General features: G+C 44.2%; 2 protein-coding genes across 2 annotated transcripts; one reads left to right on the top strand and one right to left on the bottom strand.

The window, feature by feature from the left end:
* Window positions 1-546: 546 nt before the first annotated feature.
* On the bottom strand, window positions 547-11902 carry LOC126560543 (vacuolar protein sorting-associated protein 41 homolog). The gene is made up of 13 exons (XM_050216501.1): window positions 11789-11902; window positions 11544-11681; window positions 11185-11476; window positions 10910-11108; window positions 10690-10844; window positions 10415-10604; window positions 10205-10345; window positions 6751-7221; window positions 5874-6667; window positions 5676-5803; window positions 1550-1779; window positions 1217-1468; window positions 547-1135 (listed from the first exon to the last, which is right to left on the bottom strand). Exons 1-13 carry the CDS (start codon window positions 11798-11800, stop codon window positions 553-555), a joined length of 3585 nt encoding a protein of 1194 aa, XP_050072458.1. The 5' UTR covers window positions 11801-11902; the 3' UTR covers window positions 547-552.
* On the top strand, window positions 8286-9481 carry LOC126564811 (beta-1,3-galactosyltransferase 6). The gene has a single exon (XM_050221924.1). The coding sequence runs from the start codon at window positions 8294-8296 to the stop codon at window positions 9479-9481; it is 1188 nt and encodes a 395-aa protein (XP_050077881.1). The 5' UTR covers window positions 8286-8293.
* Window positions 11903-14052: the final 2150 nt, after the last annotated feature.

The following is a 14052-nucleotide window of genomic DNA, read 5'->3' as shown; positions in this document are numbered from 1 at the left end:
TGCACTCCTTAGGATGCTGCAGTGGCTATTAAAAACCACATTGGACGGTTTGAATCTCGCGAGGCCAATAGAATTGGATTAACGATCAAAGCAACCAAGACAAAAGTCCTACTTGCCGGAAGCTATGACCGTGATAGATACCGACTTGGAAGCCGTGTATTAGTTGACGGCGATGATCTTGAGGTGGTAAAGGAGTTCTGCTATCTTGGTGCGACCGTAACTTCGACAACAATGTAAGCACTACTTTGTCCGAAAAATAACTTGACTCCGATTTTTTCTTAAATGGTATTTTTTATTAGGGTAAATGAAGGTAATCCCGTCTTCGGAGTAATCCCCTTCCGATGCAATGCACCTCTTCCACCTCTTCTCCCACACCTCGAAGCAGGTGGAAAACGCGGATGCTGGGATGTCCTCTAGTTTAGTAAGCGCTCTTTTGCTCGACCAAGGGCAGGTCAAGAAGAAAACGAAGAGAATCGTCAGTAATGGTAATGGAATTTTATTACAAAAAAAAAAAACGAACAACACGGGTCACAACACAAATATGGGAAAGGCCTACTTGATGTAACTGATCGCTTCCTCCACATCGAGCTTCGAACCAAGATAGATCGGTGATCGCTGATGGATGGACGTCGGTACAACATCTAGAATCTCCTTGCCCTTAGTAACGTAAGCTTTACCACCGGCCTGCGTTACCAGGAAAGCCATCGGATTGCACTCATACAGAAGGCGCAGTTTACCGTTCTTCGCTGCAGCCGTTGCCGGATAGATGAAGATACCACCATACTTGATCGTTCGATGAACATCCGCCACCATACTGCCCACGTACCGAGCACCGTACGGTTTGCCCTTAGCCGGATCCTTCTTATCCTGCACATAGTTCAATACCGATGCATCCCACGTCGACGCATAACCTTCGTTGATGGAGTAAATGTTGCCCCGCTCGGGAATGCGCATATTGTAATCGGTCAGCACAAATTCACCAATCGATGGATCGTACATGAAGCCGTGCACACCGTTGCCCAAGCTGATCACAATCATCGTGGCGGATCCGTACAGTGCGTAACCGGCGGCCACAATCTTATTGCCCGGCTGGAGAGCATCCTGTTCCGTTGGGTCCGTGTTATCGTTAACTCGCCTGCGATGGGAGAAGAAGTACGTTTTTTGTGGTTAAAATTCGCATTTAAATGAATAATATCAGCAGAGGAACTACGCTTACTTGGTAATGGCAAAAATAGAACCGATCGACACCAGACAATCAATGTTGGAGGAACCATCGAGCGGATCGAACGAAACGACGTATTTACCCCGCTTGTCCGTCTCAATCTCGATCACATTGTCGTTCTCCTCCGACACCAGCAAACACGTGGCATACGATGATTTGAGCATGTTGATGAAAATTTCGTTCGAAAGCACGTCCAACTTTTTCACCTGCTCGCCTTGTACATTTGTATCACCGGAGATTCCTTGTCTAAAAAGGTGAGCAGTAGAATGAATTACAACCATCACCAGCTGTTCTTTTATAAAGCATTTTTCCAACTTTTACACTTACAGCTTCGCAATGCCTGCCTTCCGTACGGCGGAACTGATCGCCTTGATCGCTGTCTGGATGCAGTTAAGCAGCTGGGACAGATCGCCGGTAGCATGTTTGTACTTTTTCTGCTCCTGCAGCACGAAACGCGTTAGCGTCATGCAGTTGGAGTCGAATGCCGGACCTTGCTGGGTCATGATTTGAACGGAAGCTATCGAAGGATGAGCGTAAAGATGATTTAAAAAAACGGCCTCGGATGATTAGCAATGTTACAGCTGTGAGTAGCTACGATTAATTACTTTAAAAAAGGTTGTCTGTTTAAATACACATACAGTACACCAAGCACAAAATGGGACATTTTCGTTATTTATAGAAAATTCACAAGGGAAATTTACGAATCTTTCTTAACATCCAAGAACTTGCTTTTCCAATTCCTGATGTTAAGTGTCTTTCATCTTAAATTAGACACAAACAGATAGACTATTGGAAAATTTGAAATGCTTTACAATCCAGGAAGTGGTAGCGATGGGCGATATGACGAATATTAACTATTCAAGAACTTATCTTTCACTAACTACAAAAGCAGTAGAAACTATGTACAAAAAAGCATACAATCATAAAAAATTATAGTATTATTACTGGCATATCTAAAGTACGATATGTGTAGATCGGCTATTATATTTTTTTGCCCAACTGTGAAGGAAATTCTTATTAGCAGATCACAGATCGAATAAGATGCTTAAACAGGAGTTAATATTAACACTGAAATGATATGCTTGAAGTGACCAGTATGATCAGTTTCAGTTAGAGAATATCGCCATTTCTTATCATATTTGAATAATAAAACAATGAAAGACCATCGTTTAAAAATGGGAGCCTCCATATATCCATATAATGGGACTTTTGAACCACTCAGTTACGATTTTCAAATCGATAGTGGAATATTGTAAGCTTCTTATGGAACTTTTCAATCTTATAAGGAAATAATGTATTAAGTTCGGGGGAAATTCGCAAGTCGACCTTGGAGCTTTGAACTTCCTGTGAAGTTTTTGTCGAGCATTTGGAACTCTCCTGTAAAAATCGACGAAATAAAAAAAGGATGTTTAGAGCAGCAGCACCAAAATTACTAATATATGTTGTTCTAATTCCACGACGCAATATTCCACTATCTAATTGAAACATTTCTCTTAGTGATTCTACAGCTCCATTGTATGGATGGAAAGCTTGTAAGCAAAATAGATTTCTACGTTTCCCCATTCTGTTTTTTGACGTACTGTAGCTTTCTGGAGCAGATTTATCAACCTGATAACGATCGAGTATGCAAGAACGCATGCCAATTGGTAGTGACGACAGTGGAACGATGCAATCATTCATACACATAAACCGCAAACAAGGGAAAGTGGTTGGCATGGAAACATCCTGTGAGAAGGCACGCAACTAAGGCAGTTTAGAAATCCATGCAATTAAAAGTACACAATCGTTTAAGCTCCTAGATTTGACAGCGGTCCTTAAACGTAAGTCATGCCGTGGTACAATTTTTTTTTCTATTTTACAACTGCAAATGCTACATACGATTGGCCATCTTTTGAGGGACAGAAATTCCGATAGAACCACACGGACAAACGGACGAACACGCGCTGCACATAAATGGTAAAGAAGAGAAGCATGCTACCATGTAATTAAATTTACTTTAGCGCTTAACCTAGCCTTTACGATGAGACACTTTACAACACACTTCACCGGGGCAGATGATGATGAGATTTCGTGAGCCCCGCTCACATCAATAGATAGACGTTTATAAACGCGTATTTGGTGTTTGATAAGAGAAGACCGGCGTCGTGGTGTAGCAGAGTTTGTTCTTCCCTATCGGGTGTTTCGTTTTTTTCCGGCCTCTCACACGCAGGGGTCATAGCGGGCTGTCAATGTCAAAAGCAGTGGATTTTGATACTCCGCTCACGGTGACGATGCAACCATGCCGGGTGGTAATTTTCGTCCCGGTTGTTTTTTTCCTTCGTGTATGGGTGAGAGTTGATTTACATATCTCCGGCCGAATGCCGAAAGGTGGAAAACGCGGAACACAAAGCCGGTTTTTTTGCTCTGGGAAGAAGACGATGGGACCTTTAATCGAACATTTGTTGTTTGTTCGACCCAGCTAAAAATATATCCGTAGAAACCCCGTACCGTAAGCTGGTTGCTATGTAACACAGTACCTTCTTCAAGAAAAAGAAACACCGCGTGACACGTAGTGTAAGGTCCAACATAAACAAACGCGCTAAGGGTGTACAAAGGTGATTTGCCGAAGTCTTTACACTTTATATTTTTGATTGAAACTGCCATTTCGATGCGCTAATACGATCACTGCCAAATTGTGCCTTAACCTTACCTTTTAAGCTTGCAGTAGGCTGGAAAGATAAGATGCTCAACCTCCGCGCTGATCACGATCTAGTGAAAGTGAACTTTTAGTGGATGCTGTACGGGTGAGCACACTGTGGAACGGGAGAGTACCCGTGGCAAAACTAAACGTCACTTTCTTAAGCGGGATCCGCGCAAACACCGGCACCACCGACGAAGAAGGCAGGCAAAGATCGAATGAACTCGTGTCGTCCGCATGGCGCTCGTCGAACATGTAAGGGCTCTCTCGTGTGCGTGAATACGCTCGCGATCTTTATCGCGCGAAAGCGATCGTGCACGTACAGTTGCACGTATTCTAACTGTGACACTCATTCTGTCTGGGAAAATCAGTCGACGTATAGAGACTGCAACGGCTACTTCATACTTCCGGGTACCTTTTTCGAGCCGGGAGACTGATAGTGGGTATATCGTGCGGATGGAGGACAGCAACCTTGCTAGGTTGGTGTTCTTCAGGGGTCAGGGGCGAAGTGTGCGATCGAAGTGCCGATGGTGCCATGGAGCGTTGAAGGGAAGCAACTGTCTGGATAACGTACCACACCACAGATGTATGTAGACACGCTTTTGGATGTAGGAATTGCTCGTGCGCTGGCCTGAAACGCCGTCATAGTGACCAAACCGTCCTTCAGGCGATGCTATGCCTTTAAACAAGCTCGAACAATTCTGTAAGCTTCAACAAAGATAGCTAATTAAGTAATTCTTAAAGGCTAATACTCCCGTTTCCTACACAACTTTCGTAACATTATTCAACGTTCTTAACAATCGTAAAAAGAAAAAAATTGTTATATGATTAAGAATATTCTCAATTTTGTAAATTGTATGCTTTCCTAATTTGTAACGCTTCATACCTCACGCTTCGATCAAATTTTACAGTGCACCACTGTATTCGTTACATAAGAAAACGAGCCCATAACACGCATTATCGTTTCTCGTTGTCTTGTCTTACCCCTTACGTTACTCAAACACGCACAAGCTGCTCAACAGGCCAAGCCCCCACGGCTTTAATTATCGCCGAATTCGACCGATGCGGAGGGTGAGCTTATTGAATGAACCAGCAATTTGAGTGGTGGGATCAGAAACATTGAAATAAGCCGATGGGTTGTTGATGTGTTGGTGGCAGCGATAAGAAAAGTGTCAGTTACGCAGACCGAATGATAGTGACCCGCTGCGGTTAGAAACAAATCAAACAAAATCGCGCTTTCATCACTGTTGTCAAGTATTTTGCCAACTGGTGTAGATTTATTTTTGAATACTTTTGGTACAACCGCAGCGGGGAACCGAAATCAGATATTTATCTGATCTGATCTCACGAATGTATTTTTCTTTCATACACAAGCAACATAGACACACATAAAAATGCATTTTTTTTATCAAGCTTTTTCGTCTTTATAATGCTTTGCTCATACGTTAGACAATGCGAAAAATTGTATTGTAAATTGTAATTAATCTATATCATTTCCTCATACTGACATTGAAATTATTCTGTACAAATTAATCCTCCTTTCCTTTTTTGGTTTAAAACACAGCTAAAATTTAAATTTAAAAACGAATGTGGGAATTGCAATTGCAAAAAAAGAACCAAACGGAAATCGATGGGAGTACGAAAATGGATAAAATTCGAGACACAAAATGAAGTGTTTGGTGATCGGTCAAAAAAGTCCTTTTAAACTAGCCTTTCCTTACAGTGTTTTGTTTGAGGCACACACACACACACACACGTACGCATACTCCATTAAAATGTTCCCGAGCTTCCCAACTTTTTAGAGTTACAAACTATGCAGATGTCTAAATTATACTTGTCCAGCAGACACGGTTCGTGGAAGCAGTGTTTACAGTTAAACATTACGATGTCCGTCTTCATGCTATCTGTAAACCGAGAGCAAAATAAATGTTCCATTCTTATTTTTTAACACAGACATGCAACAGTTAAACTTACCTTTTACGATAAGATCCCGCCGACACACGCCACACACATGATCGGTCGTTACGTACAGTGCACCCTGTTGGACACGCACCAACCGTTCGTGCATGTCGAAATAGTCTGCGCCCAGTATCTGATTGCAGCCCTCCTGTATCGACACCTGCAAACTGTACCCGCACAGCATCTTTATAACGGACTCCTTTAATCCCTCGATATCCTGTCCCGGTTTAATTTTGTCCACCAGCAGCTCCGGATTGATAAAGCCGGCAATGCTGTTCAGCAGCTTCGTCATTACGTGCGGTTTGTCGACCGATTCGTTGATCAAATCGTTCCACAGGTCCATATCGTCGTGCTCTTTGCAAAAATCGATCGCCATCTGTACGTCCTGCAGGTTGTGCATGATGATCGTGAGTGCTTCCCGCGTGCTACCCATCTTATCGAGCAGATACACCATCTCGGGGTAGAAGTTCAATCCCTGACAGATGTCGTACGCTTCCTGGATCGGGTAGCTGTTGGAGCGCTTCAGAAAGGACAGTAACTTTTCCGGCTCGTACCGTGCGTACAGGTTCACCAACCGCCAGTGGAACTTTTCATTACTTTTCACCTTATCGTACGCGTCAAGATATCGGTAGAGATACTGTTCGCATTGCTCTAGCTCGCGCACAACGTCTTCGGCGGGGATGTTATCCTTAAGCAGCATTGCGATCGCACGCTCACTGTCTAGCTCGATCAGCTGTACGATGCAATCCTTCACCATGCCGTACAGATCGTACGTGGTGATCAGCTCAAACACATCCTTGTGCTGCAATCTTGATGAGGAGAATTAAGAGGAAAAGAAAATGGATTACAACTCTCGCAAGTTTCGATTCCCAAACCATACTAAACGTCTTACTTCAAATACATCGTCAGTGCACGATCAAACTCTTTCTCGTGCGTGTACAGTATCGCAAGCGCTTCCAGCAGTATGTTTGCATCCTTCTTGTTGAAATGATCATTTACCGCATTTATTACCGCCTTCGTATTGTACAAGCGTGGTGGCCATTCCTTTACCAGCTGCAGAAATCCTTGCGGATCGAGCTGCAAATACTCGTACAGTACCATCTCGTACACGTGCGGGTTCAGTTTGCATGCGTCCGTTATCGGTATGTAACTGCTGACCGCGCGTAGTTGCTTGACTTTCACAAATTTGTACACCTCCTCCTCCCAGAGCTGTTTGTCCGTGCCGAAAACACGCTGACAGAGACGGGCCGCTTCATCGAACTGTTGCAGGGAGAGTAGGTGGTCCAGGTAGAGCCTTGCAACAGTTATGAGCGAGTATTTGCCACCGTGCGTTGCTATCACGTCCATCGCTTGCTCGAATTTTCTGTGGAAAAGTAATGGAGGATGATTATTTAAAATGTCTAAAATTGTAATGAAAGGATCGGCCAACTACTATTAATCCCTTGTCAACTCAGCGAAAATGCATGTAATTAGCATGTGCAATGTGCAATTCAACAAACGATCACGAAGCTAAGACTCTAAACTATCTCAGCCAAGTAGTCACAGCGTGATCCCAAGAAGTGTCCTACGGTAAATAACACGATTGTGGCTTTCATTCTTGAACTATTATCCTAATTGATAATGGAAAATGTTAGGGTCATGAATTTTTTAGTCCATAAATGTGTGAACAGTGCATAGAGAATGGTCCCTGTCTTTTTCTTCTTCCTCCTCTTGGCTTATCGAGCCTCTATGGTCACTCCGGCCATCTAATGGCTCTAACGGGGGCAGTAGCGGTTTAAGCTATTCGGAGGCCCTGGGCGGAACAGATATCGAGGCCCATAAAATTACTCGAAACTAAAGTGTTGCTTCAAAACTAAAGGGTGCAGGTCGGCGAGGCCCCCCTGGCCACTGGCAACCGCCAACTCTGCCACCCATTCGGGAACGATTCGAATGGGATTTGAACCCAGATCCTACCGTGTGGATACCGGTGATTTTGGCGCCATCACAACTGGGCCTCGCTTACTACTGCTACTACTAGTAGCTTAAATCGTCCAATTAATTGGATCAAATTATGTAGTTAATTTAAAAAAAACCCAAAAAAAAGCTTCGCCACTACTGTACAAAAATTCGTACACAGCCCAAGTGCAGCACCACTGGATGAAATGTTTCACCGCTACCTGTTCGAAGTCAGCTGACAGAAAGACACACATACAACAACACTCGTTCAGTTTGACAGCCGTGAAAATATTCCCCATACGCACAAACTCAAACACGGCAGAGATCTGCTTGGTAAATACAGATCTTAAAAAAGCTCCCTAAGTACTGCAATGCAAAATGTTGCAATTTAATCACAGTTAGTGTCAGAAAATAAATTTCGCGTGCCGTGTTAAAATTTAGCCATAAATCTACCGCGCGGGCCGAAGAAAATCGTAATCAACAATCCTGCCCGGACGCGAATGTCGTCATTGCGTCGCACGATGGCTCTCACGCGGTATCATCTGCACAAACGAACCTTTGTCGGGCTTGTGCCGCTAGTGTGCGCCTTCCTGTTCGGTATGCTGCTAACGGCACTGATTGCCAACACCAACCCGGCTTGTACGTCGACGGGCCGGGTGTACGATCCGGAAAATTCCTACTTTCTCATACTGCTCATCGTGACGGCGCCCGAAAACTTTGAGCGCCGGACAACGATCCGCGAAACGTACCTGAACTTGCGGCCACGCATGATCAACGAAAGCTACCAGGACGAGCTGATACACATTCCACCGTACAATGAACGGGGCCACGTACAGCACGAATCAGTCCAAGTGCAGCGCACCCTGCTCGCCAACTATCAAGCGTGGCTGCAGAAGCCGATCAAAAACATAAAGGTAATTAATTTCAAAATTAAACCCCTATTTGCGATCGGCATGCATGGACAGCCTAAGAATATACGGCGAGCGATCTATGAGGAACAGCGCGTCTTTGGGGACATTCTCGAGCTGGAAGAATTGCAGGATTCGTATGCGAACTTAACAAGCAAGCTGCTGCACAGTATGCAGAAGATCGATGCGAAGTATGACTTCCGGTATCTGGCCAAGCTGGACGACGATACGTACGTTAAGTTGGACGTGTTGGCGGAAGATTTGTTGAGCTATTATGAAAAGCTGCACCAGGTGCAGCAGAACACGAACAAAGCCCCGACGATGGAGCTGTACTGGGGTTATTTCCGTGGAGCTGCCACCATACAAAAGCATGGGGCGTGGCAGGAGAAAGATTACACACTGTGCGATCGGTACGGGCCGTACGCACTCGGAGGTGGTTATGTGCTGTCGAGGGGATTGGTGTCGTTCATTGCTACCTATGCCGACCAGCTGAGCATGTACAAGAGTGAGGACATTGCGGTCGGGACGTGGCTGGCACCGTTCCGTAACGTCCACCGGCGGCATGACGTTCGATTCGACACGGCATGGGCACCGCGGGCCTGCAAGGATTATCATATGCTGCTACACAAACGTACCGCACGGCACATGCGTGATCTTTATGCGGGGGAAATGTGTACACACGAGGAGGACAAACCCCCGACAGGAAATAACAAACTACCAAGAGAGTATTTTTACGACTGGACGCAACCTCCGAGCGCGTGTTGCAATACCGTAGTATAGAGAGAGCATGGGTCCAAACCAAACACCACACAAGTAAGATATAAGTAAGCGCTGGAGACGTGATCGGTTGCTACGGACGACACTACACATATTCGACACCTACTTCGAGTGTGTGGGTATGTGAAAATTCAAATTTGTATTGAAGGCAGCTGCTCCTGTGGCAATAGAGATCCCGCGACCAACAGGGTTCATCATTCATCTCACATAGATTTAGAAATATTGATAGCAATTTAAGCAAGAAATGCACGGCAGCCTAACCACACCCACGCACCACACCGTGGCGGGGTACCCAGTTGACTTAAAACCCAAGTGAAATAAATTATTTGTATTAAAAAGAACGAAAAGAGCTTTTCATTTGTGGCGAGTGTATAAAAAAACAGGGTTGCGATGATGTAACGAGGATATTAAATACACAGTTACGAACAAGATGATTCTACAAAAAATGTAGAGCTAACTAACAACAACATCCGAGCAGGGAGAGGATCATTCTGGCCGTGGCGCGTGAGCCTGGTTGGTATATGGAAAGGAATATGTTAGAAAAGGAATCCTGAATTCTAATTTTGTAAGTTCTACCATGAAGATAGTAACTTAACCAAGTCAGAACATGACTTCTCAGGTTGTGTTTATCTTGTTTGGCAAGCAAGATGTCAATCGGGATACTGCCGAATACTGCTTTGAAGTTAGTAAGGCAATATAACTGTGATAGAGATGTTGCTCACTTACCCATGCTCTATGAGCCACTGGACACGATCGTCGGTTTCGTACAGATTTGCTACCACCACGTCCTTGGGCGAAACGATAAAATACTGGTTCTCGTCGATCAAACAGTCCAGATGATAGTCGTCACACTTGTACTCCTCGTATCTGCTTGAGCAAACAAAAGAAACCGACGTTATATCTTCCGTTTGTTATCAAATATTATCCAAATCTTACCCTCGCATCGATAAACTGTCGGTGCAGATTTCTACATAATCACTTGCATTGTACTGCAACACGCACAGAATAGGCCTCAGTGCTTTGTTCGTTTCAGAATCACGCTCCTTCGAATATCCTAACACGACTAGCTGATTTGTTTCGAGCGGTGCAATGCCACAGATGAAGAAATCTGTCTGGAAGGTGGACACTGCCAACGAGATTGAAAAAGAATGAAGAAACATAATTAGGAAATTTATTTACCTAAATTGTGGCTTTCTCTGCCCTCAACTTACTCGGATCGACTATATGCACGGGAAGGTTCCTGGTGGAGACTTCGATCGCGTTCCGTTTTCTTATCACACATATTCGCACCGTGTCTACCCATCCGATCAGTAGTGTGGTTGCGTTGGACCAGTTTAAGTTACATCGAAAGTCTGTTAATTTTCCACTGTAAAGATGGTACGGTATTTAGCAACGTGTTGGACGAGAACTTTAAATCGATCAGCTACTTACTCCTTTGGTTCCTCCCATTGGATGAAGCCTAGTGAGCACTTTTCATTCAGATCGTACACGTGTATGCCAAGCGAGCTAGCCCACGCCACAAACTGGCCGTTCCATTTAATCGCCGTTACCTGACCCTCGGAATCGCTGAGAATCGTTGACTTTAAGCCCTTTAGGAACGTTTTCTCGTACAGTACCAATTTGTTATCTCCTGGAGATCAACAAGAAAAAAGAAAAGATTTAATCCTATTGTTCCTCGATTTAACTAAATGGTTTCCCACCCTTACCTATGATAAATCTTCGACCCGAACCGGAACGATTGTGATTCGGATCCAGTTCAACCGCCTTGATAATTTTCCCCGTCGAAAGCACCTGATTGTTTTCGTCCGTGTACAAACCGCTTATTATCACTTTACCATCATCGGAACAGGTCGCTATCTGTTCGCCCCGGCTGTCGACCGAGATTTTGTTGACCGAAAGAATGTGCGTGTTCTCTTTACCGTTGATAACCGTATGCACACAGTTGCCCTGATGGTCCAGCATGTGTATGCGACCCCAGTGCGTTCCCAGGCAGAGAAACTGGAAAGAGATCCGGATGGAAGTTCCCACTTGCGTCCTAAGCCACCGCCCGTTCCCACATACATACCCTCGGATGTACCGCGATGCAGCTGATCGCTTCCTCGCTGAGAATATTCTTGATGTCGTTCGATAGGCGAACATACTTCAACTTCGGCTCTACATCATCCTCCGTTAAGCTGCAGGATTCTGCAGACTCGGGGTCATGCTGATTATAGGGTACACGCGTAGAAGATGGCAAAGACAATCACAATAATTACGTTATCCAAGGACGAATCTTGGGGCCTGATTAGGTAGCATTTCGACGTTCCTTACCGAATCAACCATCGTCCTTTAGAATAGTCCCCGCAGTTCAATTGTCATCTGATATATTCCGTTGCGTTTTGATCACTTAATTTCCTAGTACGGGACACATGCACAAGCACACACGATACAGAATCCGAGACACAATAGCGATCGGTGGGAGTCAATCGACAACGTAAAACAATGAGTAAGAAAGTTTTGCAAAACAGCAAAATAGAACCATTTGTTCACTGACAGCTGAAGGGAGATGTTTGTTTTGATTGCATTTCAACGGATAGTGGGATAGGGTAGGTGGCTGTGCGGTCATATCGGCGTCAATATAAAAATGAGAAATTTTATTGTATAGTGACTAAAAAAAGAAGCAAAACGTGTTAACTTTGATTATGTATATTTTTAGTAATATAAAAATTGATATATTATGTTCAAAGTTGTTTATTTTTGCGAAATTATTCATTGCAGGTCTGCACATGGAAAGCTTCAATCGAAACGTGAAATGTTTCTTTGGTGAAATGTTTCACTGAATGAGCCTAATTCCTTGTAGTACTTTTAACCATAGTTAGCATCATAATTGTTGTATCTTCAAATACAATTAGGTTTTATTTAATGCTACTCAAGTTTAATGCTGCTGCTAGTCAAGAGCGCGTGTTATTCTAGCGTCATCTTTATGACATCTCGTTCGCTTCGCAACGATCCGGGTGGGATTTGAACTCCGGTCTTGCCGTGTGAAGAGCGGAATCATTATCATTTCCATCAACCCGGAAAGGAAGTATTTCTTCATCTGGGAATCAATAATTTCGGGTCCTATTGGCCTTGAGGGCTCTCCGAGGTTTTCACCGATAGACCTCGTAGTTGCATGGACCTCGTAGCCTCCTCTAGTCTAGATCAACCGCTGACCCCATATACATGTATTATCAAAACTGCAATTATCTGATGACATGTCCAAAATATTGCAGCTTTATCGGTCAAACAAGCGTGCCTCTCCAAAGAAAAAAGCAATCCCCATGGACTTACGAATCAAGCTGATAAGCCGTAAGAACTGTACTAGCCAAGCGCACCAGTAAACCAGGCCGGAAACCTTGTTTGATAGGCCAGTGTGTCCCGTGGCGGTACGATTCGTTGATTATGGCCGTTGCTAATGTCAAGTCCGTCGGCGGGTCTGACGCGTGGTGTGTATGTTTCTCTGTCTGCAGGAGTGTGTGTGTGTGTGTGTGTGTGTGTGTGTGTGTTTAATTACCAGAGATGCGATGAAGACGGCTGGTAACTTGTAACCGGTACCATGGCATGGCCCGGTAAGGACATAAACAACATATCAGTTCTTCGCGCCGGTGGTGGTGTGATCAAAGCCCGTTGGTGGTGATGTGGGCAGTGCAGCAACAGCTGATTGTGCGCTTTCGCGTCACGCTGGCTCCAGATGATCAACGGGCCAATTTCGGCGCATCTAATAGGGGCATTATGTAGCATTTCACTTTTTTTAAAGTCCTTGATTAGTATGATAATGGTGGACGCCCATCGTATGATTCGCAGCACAATTGACCATCATCCTCACAGGCAGACTCCATCCAGGTTGGGTATGAAAGAGCATTGCAATTTGAGTGAATGTGCTGTGGCGGTTTGTAACATTTCAGGAGGATACTAGAGGCATGGTTTTAAGTACAAACTACTTTGTCTTACCAATACTAAAAACAGGTTTGAACAGTGCATAGAAACCTTTATTTCAATACAATAATCTTCAAATGCTTACGTCAAATCAAACTGTTGAACATTGAGTTTCAATTCATTCTCCGCGGTTGTCTTTTGCGTCTAGGATGCTGCATTCGTGCCCTGCAAAAGCAACATATTGGAGCAATATTTCAACATTATCGTATGACGTACAGAAACATTACAGAACGTAGATGTAAACATAATGCTGCATCTCATTCACATTTCGTTGAGCCTACCTTACCGGACATGTTAAAGTCACATTGAGGGTCGTCAGCATACAGCAGTAAGAAAAAAAAACATCCCACGTATAAACGATTGCGTTCGACATCAGATCGCAATTTACAGTTACTGCTCCGGCGAGACAGCTGATAACGGTAACGCTTTGCTTTTGTTGTTGTTTGGGGTTTCGTCAACTTAACCGTAGGGTTCAGTTTCTAACCTACAGGGCAAGAAGGTGTAGAAACGCAACAGAATTAATATTACAAAACGTGTAACCTAGCTGGTGGGAAGAAAGAAGCTGATATTAAAGGCTCTTAATTCTCGGGCACCAATATCTGGTGACGAGTTGTAAGGAC

Source organism: Anopheles maculipalpis, chromosome 3RL, assembly GCF_943734695.1.
Source record: "Anopheles maculipalpis chromosome 3RL, idAnoMacuDA_375_x, whole genome shotgun sequence".
Taxonomy (NCBI): Eukaryota; Metazoa; Arthropoda; class Insecta; order Diptera; family Culicidae; genus Anopheles; species Anopheles maculipalpis.
The sequence above is the reverse complement of the archived record's forward strand: the minus strand, read 5'-3'. Positions and strand labels throughout refer to the sequence as shown.